Raw genomic sequence first — 15,356 nt, 5'->3', positions numbered from 1 at the left:
GATGTCTAATGGCAGCTTCTGGAAAGCATAGAATTGGAAGAGCTTTTAAAAGCTCTTTCAGAAATCTTTTAAAGCTGCCTACCCTGAAGCAGGAACATGATTCCAGAACATCTAAGCTCATTAATCCAGGAGACTCCTAATAATGGACAAAGTCTGAGATCTGGATGATCAGCTGATATGTAACAGTCTGATTTGATTTTGTTTCATCCTCTTCCACTCCAGGACAGCAATGCCCAATTCATGTCCAGATAAACTAGGTGTAGAGCAGGCCAGAAATACATTTTGGGGGTTGGTTTGTTGTAGTGTTTGGAGTTGTTTTAATAGATATATGCAAAAATTAGCATTACCCCAAATACAGTGCATGGAAAGTCACTGCAAATTTCCCTGTGAGTGAGTGAAGAGCTAGGGCAGCAGTTCATTACAGACATTGAGGACATTTTCTGCAGTTTATACACTTTTTCGCTAGCTTTATTCTAACAAAATAGAAACACTGATAAATAGGTATCTCAGAGCATAAATAGAACTGAGTTTTTAAGGCTGTCTCATAAAAAGTTTGCACCAGATCACCGAAGCAGTTTCCTATTTGTCAAAGAGCAAAATCTCACAGCATATTTTTTAACTCCCACATATCTACTACTTAATGGGCAACACTTCACAGGCAATGTGGTTCTATCCAATGTACTTGCAGCTCTGAAATTGAAGCAGCTGTTCTGCAAAGAGTAGGAAATAGGTTAGGGATATAATTTTTATAAGACTGCTCATCTTTTGGCAGGAATGCTTTTCCCCAAGGAGCTCATCATTTACATGAAAAACTTGGACATAATGGAGTCAAATAGGGCTTCTGTAATACAAGTAACTTCGAATCCCCTGGCAACTCCCTACTCAGTCCTGTTTTTCCTCTCCTTCCTGTACAGTTATATTCTAGCTAAAAAGAATCTGAATAGAGAAGACAGTTAAATATAAAATACTTCAAATCAATAGATGTTCTTTGTGGCTGTTTTACTGACAGGAGCGATCTGTTCTCGCTCTCCTTAACCTCAACACCCCGAAGAAATCTCAAAGCACACCAAAGATAGAGATTTTGTGACGGCAGCCAAACCACAGTTGACAATCAAACAAAAATGCGTTAAATTGGGGGTAGGAGGGGGAGAGGAACTTAATTTGTTTGTAGGTAAAGAGACCCCTCTGCTGGTTTTAAGGGATAGTGCAGCAACTGCAATTTTCACATCTCTCTGCTTTAGTAAGGTCCTTATTTAATAATGGAACCAAAACATCCAGTGAATAAAGACAGGCTCATTTAATCTTTCCTGTAATTTAATATAGCAGGAGACTAATCCTTAACTGGCAGGACTCTGCTCATTATGCAAATGCTGCCCTGGTGGAAGCAATGGTGGGAACACTTTAGCAAAATCCACCTTACAAAACATGCAGGTGAGAAGAGTTTTGTATCAAAGCCTGAGCAGAAGGTGCATCCTTTTTTCAAAGGAAGAAAAGGAGAAACCTGATCATTCACTTTGTTTCATCAGCTGCGAGTGCTGGGAGCAGGAGAGCTTATTTGAATGCCCACAGCAAGGTAAAAACCCTCAGCTGAATATGAAGCAGCAAAATTAATGAGCAGCACCTCATTTTTTATGTTAAACTGAGATCAATTAATCCTGTGCTTTGGGTCTTTCACAAGCAGATGTTATTAAATATCCAGCCTTTACAGTGACCCTGCTGGGGAGGCAGAGAGCAGGCTGAGGTTTGGCTCCAGGTCACAAGCAGGAAAGTTTAAGTAGTGAAATTTAAGACAATCTACAGACATGCAACGAGACAAATATGGCAGAAACATAAACATACTTCATCATGCATGTTCAGATTCTCTCATTAGAAAAACTGGAATCAACAGTAACCATTTATCACTTCTAAAGGTTAATTATTCATTTTTTAGGACCTAACTATCAAAATTGTATTTATTTTAAAATATTCTCCTATGTAGATTATGTGCCAGAATTTTCCTCAATCTCCTGAACACAGCATTAGGCAGTGTTAGGTATTTACCTTCCCAGAAGTTATTTAAATTAAAAACCTAATTTTGTTAGAAAAAGACCTGTTAAAGCGCTGAATTATTTCTAGACTTTATGAAACAAAGCAAAAAAAAAGTGATAATAACATTAATGGTTTTGTCACTTCTGCTCTTCTGCAGTTGTGCTTCATCCAGCTCCTTCTCCATTTTCTCTCTTTCCAAATTCAGATCGCTCAGCTCTTGCCCAGTGACTTTAATTATCCTCTGCAGCCTGCGATTCTCAGCGTCCTTGGTGAGGTTCTCGGAGCGCAGCTCTGCCAGCAGGGTCTCCTTTTCCATCAGCAGAGCCTGGTAATCTGCAGCACCCTGAAACACACAGCAGCTCAGGCTCACAAGGGGGGTTTGTACACTCCTTTTCTTGAACTTTTTTACTCCTCTTGCATCCAAACCCACCACCCTGCCCCTCTTCCAAGTGCTTCAAAACTGGCATGAAAAAACACCGGTGAAATGATAAAACAAGGAAAGTAACACAGGAAATCTTCCCCACTAATGTCACACATACATCCAGTGCAGGATAAGGAAGTCTGAAGCAACAAAGAATGAAAGGTTGATGTGCTAAGGAGCCCACAGTGCAACAAGAGCATGGCAGTATTATTGGCTCCCAAAGCTTTAATTACGTAAAGCCCTACTTTGGGGCAGTTTCAGTATGGACTAGGGCAGGAAGTTATGAGGCTTTCATAGAAACACAAAATTAATGTTGGAGAAGACCTTGAAAATCAAGTCCAGCTTCCAACCCAGCACCAGCACCGTGTTCACCACCAACCCATGTCCTCAAGTGCCACAGCCACACCGTTTTTGAATACTTCCAGGGATGGTGATTCTTATTTTTCAATAAACAGCAAGTCTGATTTGTGTTCTTCCCCACTCACACTGTTACAAGCAGCCCTGAGCTCCCAGCAGAGCTGACAGGAGCAGTGAGCACAATCTACTCACAGAGAAACTGCCTTCAACTCAAGGTGTAGCTAAGGAGCAGAAGGACTTGCTCTGCAATGTGGATTCTGTGGACAGGAGGGATCAGTCGTACACTTTTAAACTTAAAAGTTTAAAAAAAACCATCAAGGTCTCAAAAATAATAAAGCCCCTTTTCTCCTCCACACACACACAAAAAGCATTACTAAATCACATTTTCACAAATAACATTCCAATATTTTAAAATTGGTGGTTTCCCATTTATTATATAAATAAATCCAAACAGGTGTCTCATACCCAGTTCAGCTCTGCTACTAGGAAGTCTGTGCTGGCACCATACTTTTAGGAAAAAAACCCAACAGTCCATAAAAAAAAAAGCTCAAGATCATCTCAGCTCCCCAGTAATATGTGTCTTTATTTTTAACTTATTTTGATATTACACGTTTCTCCCTTAAAGATTGTCAGTTGGTTCAGATTAAAAAAAAAAAAACAAAAGGAGAAACAAGTGAAGTTATCCAACATTTTAAAATTTCATTGTTCAAATATTTGGATTTGATAAATATTTTTCAAAGTAAGAAAAATTGATCATTTTAATCATTTAGACTAATTTTCATTCCTCTGCTTTCAAAGATACAAAGCACAACCCACTGTGTGGAATCACAGAGAGAAAGGAGAAAGAATGGGGGAAATCACAACAAATTGCTTGTTCTTACCTTGAATTTTTGGACATGTGCCTTGTGAGTTGCCTCTCTTGCCTTAGCCAGTGAAGCATTTAACTCTTCAATTTCAGAACCCAGTTCCTCATTCTTTAAATAAAGTAAAATGAATGCTATGGGGGAAGAGTTATTTCCAAGGGATGGCGATGCAGTAATTGCTACCCCATCTCATTATCCATTCATCCAACTACACAAAACACTTTCAAGAACAAAAACCCCAAATACATCATAGCAAATCTTGTATCAAGAAATTCTTGCTCTTATACACTCACTAGACTGCCTATCACTCAAGTGAAGTATTTCCCACTCTTCCGCACAATCTGAATTTCAGCTGACTTTGACCTCTCTTATTTTAGCTGCCTTTGACAGCTCCACTTACTCAACAACATAAAATACCCCTTGTATCTGCTAAGTGGTGCTCAGAGCTGATAAAAATCAGTGTGCGACTGAAAACATTTTTCTTTAAAGTTCTTTAGGGAGAAAGATACTTCACTGATACTTTTTCCTCTCTCCTCCAGTGCAGACTGCAGACAAACAGAACTGCTTAGAGAGGTGACAGCAGTGACAAGAGACACACTTGAAGCCTCCTGGTGGCTCCAGTGAGATCAGACCCTGCCACACACCACACACACCTCCCTCCCAGTGGCACTCCAACAAACCAGCAAGATCACAATCACCCTACCTCTCTTTCCTTTGCTTTTAAGGCAACAGTTAGCCCTTGGATAGTTTTATCCCTTTTCAAACCATTCTTCTTTTCAACAGCAAGCTCATTTTCTCTCTCTTGCAGCTCTTCTTGGAGTGACTAAATTAGATTATGTGAAAGTTGCATTAACTTCCCACTAAGAGATACTGTAACTGCACATTAATAAGTACATTCCCTCAGAGTTCTTGGAGCTTATTACTCAGATTATCAACATAAAATACAGTCCCCAAAATGAGAGGCAGCATCTTAAAGATGTGCCTGGAATATTGTATAAGAAGAGGACTGGCTATGAGCATCAGCCTCAATATTTGATGAGTGTGTTTATCAGCTTTACTGAGAAATGCCTCAAAAACAGGAGGGGCTTTCCTGTCATCCCATATAATAGAGAATTTAACAGAATTTAATAGTCAAGGCCTCCTGTGCCTATGAAAAGATAACAGAGGGAGCCCAACACACACTCTAAGGGGTCAAGGAAACAGGAGCAAAACTGGAACTTACCTGAATTTTTTTTTCAAAGGAATTTCTCTCATTTTTAAGCTCCATTTTAAGAGCCTATTAAGAAGAAAACAGTTATGGTCACTTTAATTCATTCTCAACATAAATACAATTCATTAAGCATTAAAGTGAAGCAAAATGAGCTTAAAAACCCTGGGCATGATATGAGCCCGTCCAAATAAGGAAGGAAAAAATAGAAAACAAAAATCCACACGACATGTTCTTCCATGAGACAGAACAACTGCACTTGCTGAGTTAATAAAGGTGCATTTTTATGTGACATTTATCTTTGCCAGCAAGATGCTTTTATCGAGGGAGATTTTAATTAGCACTTTTCCCTGGGGAGGTTACAGAATTATTTGTTTTTAAAAAGCAATCATACATAAAACCAGAGTTGTGCAAAGGTATTCAGCAGATTTTTTTCTCCTATACTGCACCCCAAATGATCACATGCCCTCTGTCCACCTCCTGTGAAATGAATAAAGATGACACAGTTTTCACCTTGACACACAAACACTCTTGTGAAACAAGGGTGGTTTTTCCTGGCACAGATTAATTTAATTGCAAGACCACCCAGAACTGAGAACTTTTAATGCCTCTCATCAATCCAATCATAAAAGGTTCTCTTGTCTGTTCTTCACACAGACAAAAAAAGTGTGTAGGTACTGAGCTGAGCAATATTAAAGTTTCAAAACAAAAGGGAAGAAAAATTCTCAGAACCCTGACAGCCTCCATAATTAACCTTCTTAATTCTGCCAGCTTTAATTTCTTCTTTGAATAACCAATAGGGAAAAAAAAAAAAAAAAACAAAAACAAGCCTCAGGACCTATACCTTCTACATTCCAGCTTTCAGGATCTCTGTCTTCCTGTTAGGAGCCAATTGAAAGAGAAGAGTGACTCTTGCACCTTTTGTAAGCTAAAGGGTAAACTTGCACTTTATTTAAAGAGGTTTTTTAATGCCTACCCCCCTTACCACAGCTTTTTTCCAGACCATAGGAGCAGAGACATTTCCCCAAGAACAAACTCTCAAGTCATGTTCTTAACTTTTACAGCAGTTACATCATCCAGTGAGGGATCTATTAACATCTAGGATTTCTTTAATATATACTTCTGTAAAGCAATTGCACAGTATCTATTACACAGGCATAAAGTCAGTGGGAAACACAACCTCTCACCAAATCAATGGATAACAAGGATGAATACTGCCCACCAAATTAAGAGTATAACCCATGAATGGTAAGAAAATGGAGAACAAGGAAGAGAATATTTTTTTAAAACTGGCTCTAGTCACTTACATAGTGTCATGCACAAAACCTTTAAAATCCTTCATCCCATGAGATTGATAACATAAATCAGTCCAGGCAGCTTCCTCACCTCCATCTCACTATCCTTTTCACGCCTCAAAGCAATGGTAAATTCTCTGATTTTTCCTTCTGGCAAGTTCCCATCACAAGGTCCACTCTGAGACTTTTCCTTTTCAAGGTGTTGAATTAGAGCTTCTTTACTTTTCAGTGACAGATTCAGTTGCTCTATAAGTCTAAAATGATAAGAATTTAAATATTAATCTTGCACCATCCACCACCAATTCTCCAGTCATTGCAGTAAATCCTGCAGACAACTCTCCTAAGTGGAGACTGAAGACAATACTTGTAAAACTTAAGGAAGGACCTTCATAACCCTGGAGAACCTGAAAAAGTGCTGTAAGTTGAACACAAGCAAACAGGGCTGAGCTATCTGCAAAGTGCTCAATCTTCTTTTCCTCCAATACCTCTTCAAATGTCAACAGTTAAGTTTCAATAGTTTAGTTACATTGCCCTTTACAGCACACACAAAAACCTTATTAATCTATTTCCTTTCTTAGCCCACACACCACATCCTCATGTGCCTTCACCAAGTGTCCCTCAAGTGCTTAGTTTCATCTAAATTTGTATCTAAGCTGATTCTCATTTCACATAAACAAAAAAGAAAACAAAAACAAAAAAAACAACACACTAAAAACAAGAAGTCAGGTCAATGCTGCTGTCTTTTGTCAATACACATCTTCACACTTCCAGTATTCCAACAGCAAAAATGATGTTTTTTGACAAACCTGAGTGCTACACATGAAAATACTGCAGCACAAGATGCCATCTGTATTTCTTACAGTGTTTCTCTTCCCATTAAATTTAGCAACCTGATCTGTGAGCTTATGTCTCACACATCCTGACCCTTTTAGGCTTTCAGACGACTTTTAAAGATGATTTGGCTACACAAAGCATTAAACTGATTGCTGTGTTGCCATTCATTCCATACATGGCCAGTAACTCTGCTGTACCCCAGGGTAGGACCAAACTAAACAAACCTAACCCCCTGCTGACTCTTCACATTTGAACAACAAAGAATTCCAGCAGTTAGAAACATCACTGGCAACAGTTCTGACCTGTCTTTCTCAGCTTCTGTAACCTTATCCACATCCTTGGCAGGGCCATTCATAATTGAAGCAAGTTTCTGCTCAGCAGCAATCCTCAGAGCTTTCTCCTTCTCTGTCATTGCAAGGGCTTTTTCCACCTCTCCTTGAGCAGCTTTAAGATTCTGTAATTAAAACACACAATCCTGATGCCTAAAAGAGCTAAATGGTCATGAAATTTTTCACATACTGAAGTTTCTTCTACCCAACATATGTCAGGATGTTTAATTTAGGAACTTTTACCAAGTATTTCAAGAGCTTTGCAAATGCTTCTGAACTCTGTGTCTGCATTTTCAAGATTAATCCATTTTCTGTGGTACAGAAAGAAGGGAAATTTGTTTCAAAGAAATAAAAGAAATACCCTAACTGATAGCAGAACTGGAAACAAAAGTGCCCCTATGCTATGGTTTAAGATTTAGCAATTATAATATGGTTTTGTCCCACTGTCCTCCCACTATCATAATAAATAGCTACACTTAAATGAAAGAGGTTAAAGAAGGGCTTTTTTATTCAATAAAATTAATATTCCCAGGCTCACTGTAGCTAATTGGAACTCTTTCCAACATCATTTATAATATTGTGCAGGGATTGATAAAGTATGAACCAGACATTTTTCTCTTGAACAGCAAAGGAAATGGAGATAACAGGCAGAGATTTCAGTCAACTTCCTCTGGGTGACCCAACTCATAGAGATGGAGTACACAAAAAAAAAGACACTTGGCTCATACTACATCAAATTTAATTCAGATCTTCATTTTTCTCTAGTGTGCTTCCCTGCTGTGCTCACCCAATTTAGCTTCCTATGAAATAAAAGCCTCCTTGTAGCCTAACAAGTCATTCCCCTCTTGCCTTTGCATCCAAACTAAAAATCATCTCTTCGGGGGAGGGAGAGGAAAAGCTCCTTCACCATTGAACTTCCCCACTCAACCCCTCTCCTGAAAAGCTGTTTTGCCAACATTCATGTGTCAGTCAAGAACCTTGAAGGAAATTAATCTTTGTTAGCATTCCCTGCATCTATATAATTACACAGTGCTGTGTAAACCTGTGACTGAAACCACACTGCAGTGTTTGCATTCATAAGCAGAATAAAATTAATGTCAGAGGCCAACACTATCTTTGGGCTACAGAAAACACTCATCTCCACAAGATTAGAACATCTGCTCTTCAGCCTATCAGATCTGGGGAACACCAGCCTAACTGGCTCATTTGGGACAGAGGAAGCAATTTAAGAACTTCTCTACCAATCCAACAGCACAAAGAATGCTTTCAGAAATCCCAGTTCCACTCAGCTGAAGAAAAGGTCATGGAGATTCCCCCTTCCTTCTCCCTGAAGGAGCTCACTTTAAATGGACTTAAATCATCCTTGTGGGTCCCTTCCCTTTACACTACAACTCCCCTGTAAAGTAACCAGAAATGGTTCAGCAATAAATACAGGAATAAACTGTTTCAAGCACAGGCAGCAAGATATGAAAAAAGACATTATGAAAATATAGGCAGAGCACAGTATCAGATCTCAGATAACAGCACAAAGGCAACAGTGATTCCTTATTCCTTCAGCTGTGGTCACTCACCTCTTCCAGAAGGTTTATTCTGCCAGTCAGCATTTCCTCCATCTCCTGCATCTTCTTCTGTGCCTCCTTCCCACGCTGCACTTCAGCATCACCACCCTGGGCCAAGCTTTCAACTGCCTTACTGGGAGAGAATAATACTGACATAGATCCCAGTGCAGATCAAAGTACAAAACATTCCAGGCACCAGTAGCTGATGGATTATGCTCAATCAAGTGTCTTCCACTTTATCTGTACCTGTTTGTCACTTCAAGGTTAAATACAAACATTTCCAGCTATTTGGGCACTGTCTGAGAGCTCCACATACCAGCCTTGGCACAGTGGATGAAGAAGCATTTAACATGTATAATGAAAAATTGAAATATTTCCTTTATATTTCTAAAGCTTCCAAATATACCATCAAGCTTTCACTAGAGCAGTTTTCTACAGGAAACAAACTGGAATAATACTGGAATAAACCGAAGACATGGAGCTGCTGAGATTTCTCCATTTGCCTTTTCAGTATTTGTTAATACCTTGTGGGAAAAGAACAGGCAGTGTTTCCTTACTAAACACCAGATGACCACTTTTTCATGACTGCCACCTAAATTTTGCTTTCTAGTATGATCTTGTGCAAGGTTTCCTTCAAAGCACAGCAATACCCTTCGAGCAACCTGGAGGAATCAAACAAAATTCATATGGGCCTGAGGAAAACAAAGAAAATTCCATCACAACTGGGGCCCATGGGGCAATGAACAGCTGCCAGCCTGGATTAGTTTTGAACCACACATTTCTAGATAAATGCCCTTAAAATAATACTTTAAAACCTTCTACTCCTATAGCATTAGAAAAAAACCACATAGAAACAAATCCTAATTAATGGAGCTCAAGGAATAGACTGGTACTTACTAGGCCTTGATGAGGAGCTTCTCCCTCTCCTGCAGTTCACGCTTCAGACTTTCTAACTCAACTTTCAGCTCAATGTTCTGTGACAAAAGAATGAAAATGTCTGGAGAGAACTGGAAGATCACCCAACCCAAAAGTTATTGGCAATGTGTAGATTGCTTTTTGCTTGGACCAGCAAATATAAAGTATTATTGGGCTAAGAATAGACATTTAGCTGTTAAAAGACATATTTTGCAAGGTTCAAGCCTTCCAGAAATATCAAAAGCATTAAGGACCATTGCACTCAAGCAATACAAATCCCCTCCACACACACTTAACTGCTCTAATGGGGAGTACTAAATTGTCAGCTTGACAATTTCTAGTGCTTCCAAGCATGTTTTTATCTCTAAGCTATGAGATATTTTATTTTCTTTTCAAAATCTGATTTTATCAACTCTTGAGGTTTTTAATAATTTCAGAATTATTTTGTTATAGCCTGAGGAAACCTCTCATGATGTAATTGTTCAAAGAACTCCTTGGCCTGGAAGCTGACAAACACCATTTCAACAAGTCAGCAATCACAAAAAAATGACCAGTGGAGGAGAGAAGGCAGCAATATTCAGCTGAAACCTTGATCTACCTAAACATCAATTTATGTTCTTACCTACTGAAACATGCAACAGGAGAGACTCAAGTTTCCATCCCATTATGGAAAAGAGTCCTGAGGCAAGTGCATCTTAAAATGGTCATTTTCATTTAGTTATTACTGAAAATCATTAGGCCAGAATAAAATAACCACACCAAAATTCCAATAATTCAAACAGACTTAGAAGTTAAGTAAATAGGCAACCTCCCTACAAAACAGACCCTTCAAAAAGAGACACAGTTCTATGAAATTATTCTAAATGCTTACAATTTTATAGATTTCTTCAGTGGGACCATCGAACTTCTGCTGCATTCGCTCCTCCAGAAAATAAATACGAAGCTTCAGGTTGAAGTTCTCTTTTTTCAGATCAGTGATTTGCTGTGAAAGAAGAAAGAAAATGAGAAAATTACTCCATGTGTTTCAAATCAAGCGAAATAAAGAGTTAAAACTACTCTCCTTTGGTTTTGCTTTCAACAGTACAAGACTGGAATTTCACCCACTGGACAAAGTTAAACACACACATACATGATCAGTTGTGAAAGTGTTAATTAAATATGCATTACATACTCTTGTGCCCTTTAGAATATTCCTGAAGTATCAAAATATTGACTGACTTGACACAGTAAGAATCCGAGAGAGATTTTTAAATCTACAAATATTAAGAAATTCTTCCAAAAGACAGAACTTGAACAAAATACAAGACATCATGTTGAAAGAGAAATATTTGCTAAGCAAAAGCCTGGGAAGGCAGCCTCATTAATGAGACCCAGGTAACTTTATTCATAGGAAGAAAAGCCACAAGCACACAAGTGAGCCCAATTGAACACCAATAAAATCTTTATCCCATCTCATAATTCATAAGGCAATTCTTTGGGGAAAAAATTGCTTATCACTTTGAACCTTCCTTGTAGAAGCAGTAATATGGTTGATGGTTTCATTAAAGAAAGGAGTCTCCCCCTAAATTTTTTTAAGAGACTTAGCATAAAACATTCATTCAAATCAGACTCGTGTCCCCTGCCAGATGCTTTCAGCAAATGGAAATCTAATATGTTACAGAGCTACTAATAAAATATTGATGTAGGCTTTTCCAGAACAGTACACTGCCATTTGTAAAAATTATTAGCGATACGATTTCTAAAATATTTGGCTTGTGAAACTCAAGATTACTTTCTGTAACTGCACTCAGAACCTGCATCTGCAAACAATTCTTCAGTTTAATAATCTCTGCCCAGCAAGCTGCCTCGTCATTATTCACACAAGTGAAAATCACCCAAGCAACTGAAAATCCTACATAAACTTTGTGGCTCATTCCCACACCCTGAAGCAACCTGTCAGTAGATCATTTCTCCCAGCAGTCTCTGCTCATTCAGAAGAAGTTTAAGTGGCAAAAATACTCTGAAGTTGTACCAGCTAAATTTCTAATTAGTCTCCACACATTCAATATATTTCAGAGTCCAAAGGAAAAAATAACTTCAAGAGATCTCAGCATTTCACAACTCTTGTCACATGTATTTCAGTAGCAACAGAGATAAACCAAAGTGCTTAAGGGTAGTGTTTTCAAAAGGTAAATGAAACAGATGATGCAATCATAAACCAAGGAGTGAAACAAATGCTGTCTTTGATGTTCAGTTTCTTGGATGGAAGTTCATTCAGGCAGACAATTTAAAAGTTATTGCCTAATAAAAGAAAATGTGTAATATGTGAGCAAGTTCACACTGCAGCAAGATTTTAATGGCAACCCTCTGAACTTATGCATTTTGATTTCTGTATTTAAACAAAAGGAATGAAAACCAAGACAATGATATGCACACTGCACGGAGTATTCCACAGCATGAACAGCATGGCAGTGAATTCTAGCTCAGATTACCTCCTTTCCAAGCCTGCACGGAGCCAGTTTTGTGCAAAAGGGATCTGCCAGCAGTGGCTGTGGTTTCACAGCACAACAGTTTTCAACAGCAAAGTCTGTTTCACATTTACAGCAAAACTCTAAGTGGGTTTGGAGAGACAAGAAAGAAACCCACCATTACTCAGTTCCCTAACTTGATACTCATCACCCTTTCTGTTCATGAACACCTAATAACCCCTAACAAGGTCCTCCTTAAAGATGCTTTTCACTTTGCCCATGTAATCATGTTTTCTATCATAGGATGGTTACCTCCATATTGCAAAGTGGGACATATCATAAATAATTCAAAAACCTGCACCTCCAACATTATCCAGCTCAGCGCCTTCTCCAGATGTAAACATTAAAGGACCTTTCCTACATGGATCCACCTTTTAGTCCACTCAAGGGTCATTACATCCATCCTGAGCTTTCTGTGCTACCAGGCCAGGAGTGCACTCTTTTCATTACATCCTGTATGAATAACAGAGTTACAGAAATATCCCTGTAGTTAGTGGTGTTTTATGTATATTCTTCTCCCTTCACTTCAATGGATCTTTGAGCTTCATTACTCTGCTGGCATCCATAAAAGCTCTCATCCCATGGGAAGTTTTACAGCTCAGTTTAACGTGAGGATGTCAGAGGCCCCTGCTATACATCACACGGGACAAACAGCAACAGATTTTTCCTCCCTTCTGCAACATTTTTTCCTGTGCCCAGGAACCCTGCAGATAATAAACCACTTACAGAATGTATATTCTGGAGTGAAGTTTTTGGCATATATCACAGTAAGAGATTTTAAGCACAAACTAATGCCAAGGCAGTGTCTGTCTTCCCCAGCCAACACACAGAGAAAGAAAAGAGAAAGGGAAATAGATAGACTGTAAAAAACATCCTTCACCAAGGCTTTCCAAACCAAGCTTTAAATTCTGAGCAAAGAGCTGAGCTTTCTCCTCAGGGGGGAATAAGGCCATGAGAAACTGAAAGAGTTTATAAGAAACACTCATTTCAAACACAGCAATGCCACAAGAGGTAACAGCAGCAACTGCAGACACTTGGCACAGCCCAAAGGCAGAAGCCACAGTCTTTATCTGTAGCAATCATCTCAAAGATTTTAGATTGCTTTTCTCTCTACAGCTTCTTCACACAACAGGAAATGTTTTAAATAAGTTTTTCAGTCTAGCTCTCAATGGGGAAGTTGTCCTGCAACACAGCTATATCCCAACCAAACCATCACATAGCAGATAAAAACAACTGGCTTATTCAATTAACAAAACTAATACGCTTAGTACATTTTTAAAATCTAATGTTTTCCTTAACATTCTAGTAAGTACCAAAATACTTTTATCTACAGAATTCTCACAGTGATACTAGACTTCTACAACACAAGCATTCCAAGCACACTCATACATAATTATAAAGTTAAAAGGCATTATACTGCAGTCAATGAATTAGATAGCCAAACCCTGCTCTAACCTAAATGAAAACAAACTTGATGCTTCCCTGAAATAAATCAGCAGCAGATGTGCAAACCAAGTTCTGATGTTTCTCGTGAGCTGCAGGAACTTTTGAGCAGAGGGTGCCAATTTTGTTTCACAACTTCAGCACAGCAGTTGGCTGCTCTCAACAACAAATTCCTGCCTCGGATTTTGAAAGCAACACTAGAGAAACAGAGGTTCAAAGCATGGACAGGGACATCCACTGGTCACACCTCCAACAGATGTGTGTCAACTCAGACAAACTCAGGGTCAACACTACAGCCAGCATGTTGGAAGTATCTTGGCCATAAATCTGTCACTGAGTCTTATGTTAAAATTCTGCTTACATTTTCATAGTCCTTCATGGTCCGAGCTCGAGCTGGTGAGACTGTGTCTTCTGCCACATCTGGTGACACTGGACATTGAAGTAGAGAGAACAAGTTCAGACAGCAGAATCTCCCTAAGTAGGGCTTCAATTTGGCAAAGGTCTACATTGGTGTAAACACAACAGAACCTTTTGGGAAGCGAGGGAGGCATTGCCCGGCCCCCTGTTTATATTACATGTTAATATCTACGTTTTTTTCTGGTCACAGTAAGCTGGCTGTCACTGAAGCTCCCAAATTCCACCATCCACTTAAATTACGATGTACACTGAAATTAGGCTATGTAAGGTGCACTGTCCAGAATAAATCCTCAGAGCAAGAGCTGGATGATGCACAGCGTGCAACTTCCCTAGCCCTGAGCAGAACGTGAACTAACAGCACGGCCTCGCTGGATATCCCAAGTATTTTAAGTACACGCTGCACAAAACCGCTGATCATCTTATGTAAGGCTGAGAGCCCTAATGCCCGCAGGCAGCGAGCGCACAGCAGGGACAGCGCTTCGTGCTCCTAAAAACTCTTAAATGACAGAAAAAAAACCCCCATCACTTAAAAGCCCGTTTTTTGCCTTTTTCCGGCAGGTTTTTCGCGCAGGTTTGGGAGCCGCGCGGAGCACCGAGCCGGCAGGTTATACAGCCTTACCTGGTGCGGCGGGCGGGCCGGGCTGGCAGTCCCCGCGGGAGGTGTCCGGCAGCGGGAGGCTGGGGAAGGAGGAGCAGAGCGCTGAGGCGAACGCGCGGGGGAATCGTCCCGCTGACCCCCGCCCGCGGGCCCGGCCCCGCCACACGCCCCGCTCCGCCCGAGAGCATCCCCGCCCCGCAGCTCGCCCCGTACCTGCCCTCCAAGGCCAGCGGCAGCGTCGGGTCCTCCCCTGGCAGCGAATCCATGGCTCGGCCCCGCGGTGCCGCGGCTCCCGCCGCCTTTGTGCGCGGCTTTGGCGGCTTCCCTGGAATTCAAACGCCCGCAACCGCTTCCGCCATCTTTGCGTAGAGAGAGCTGAAGCCGCTGAAGCCGCCGCGGGCGGGCGCGGAGGGCGGGCACAATGGAACCTGAATGGGAGCTGCCATGTTTGATGAGGGCAACTGGTTGAGATGGGCGACTGGGCGCCATGTTGGCTGAGGGCAGAGCGGGGCTGGGGCCGGCCGGGCACAGCGGGACAGAGCGGGCGGGCGCCATGTTGAGTGAGGGAAGTTGCCCGCGGCGG

At 40.4% G+C, this 15,356-nt stretch overlaps 1 protein-coding gene across 2 annotated transcripts in view; it reads right to left on the bottom strand.

Moving 5' to 3' along the window:
* CDK5RAP2 (CDK5 regulatory subunit associated protein 2) overlaps positions 1–15,138 on the bottom strand; it is a 68,333-nt gene extending 53,195 nt beyond the window's left edge. Inside the window, exons 1-12 of one of the 2 annotated variants that reach the window (XM_085077201.1) lie at positions 14,987–15,138; positions 14,795–14,853; positions 14,120–14,187; positions 10,680–10,790; positions 9,791–9,867; positions 8,906–9,026; positions 7,308–7,459; positions 6,263–6,425; positions 4,892–4,945; positions 4,373–4,492; positions 3,688–3,780; positions 2,153–2,371 (exon numbers count right to left, since the gene is read on the bottom strand). In XM_085077201.1, the coding sequence (XP_084933327.1) occupies positions 2,153–2,371; positions 3,688–3,780; positions 4,373–4,492; positions 4,892–4,945; positions 6,263–6,425; positions 7,308–7,459; positions 8,906–9,026; positions 9,791–9,867; positions 10,680–10,790; positions 14,120–14,187; positions 14,795–14,853; positions 14,987–15,039 (1,290 nt within the window). In that variant the 5' untranslated portion in view covers positions 15,040–15,138. The remainder of the gene's footprint in view (positions 1–2,152; positions 2,372–3,687; positions 3,781–4,372; positions 4,493–4,891; positions 4,946–6,262; positions 6,426–7,307; positions 7,460–8,905; positions 9,027–9,790; positions 9,868–10,679; positions 10,791–14,119; positions 14,188–14,794; positions 14,854–14,986) is intronic. The other variant, XM_085077202.1, reaches the window with a different exon arrangement.
* Between the last annotated feature and the right edge of the window lie 218 nt (positions 15,139–15,356).

Source organism: Lichenostomus cassidix, chromosome 17 (genome assembly GCF_008360975.1).
Source record: "Lichenostomus cassidix isolate B80296 chromosome 17, HeHo_3.0, whole genome shotgun sequence".
Classification (NCBI taxonomy): Eukaryota; Metazoa; Chordata; class Aves; order Passeriformes; family Meliphagidae; genus Lichenostomus; species Lichenostomus cassidix.
This window is presented reverse-complemented; position numbering and strand designations above follow the sequence as displayed.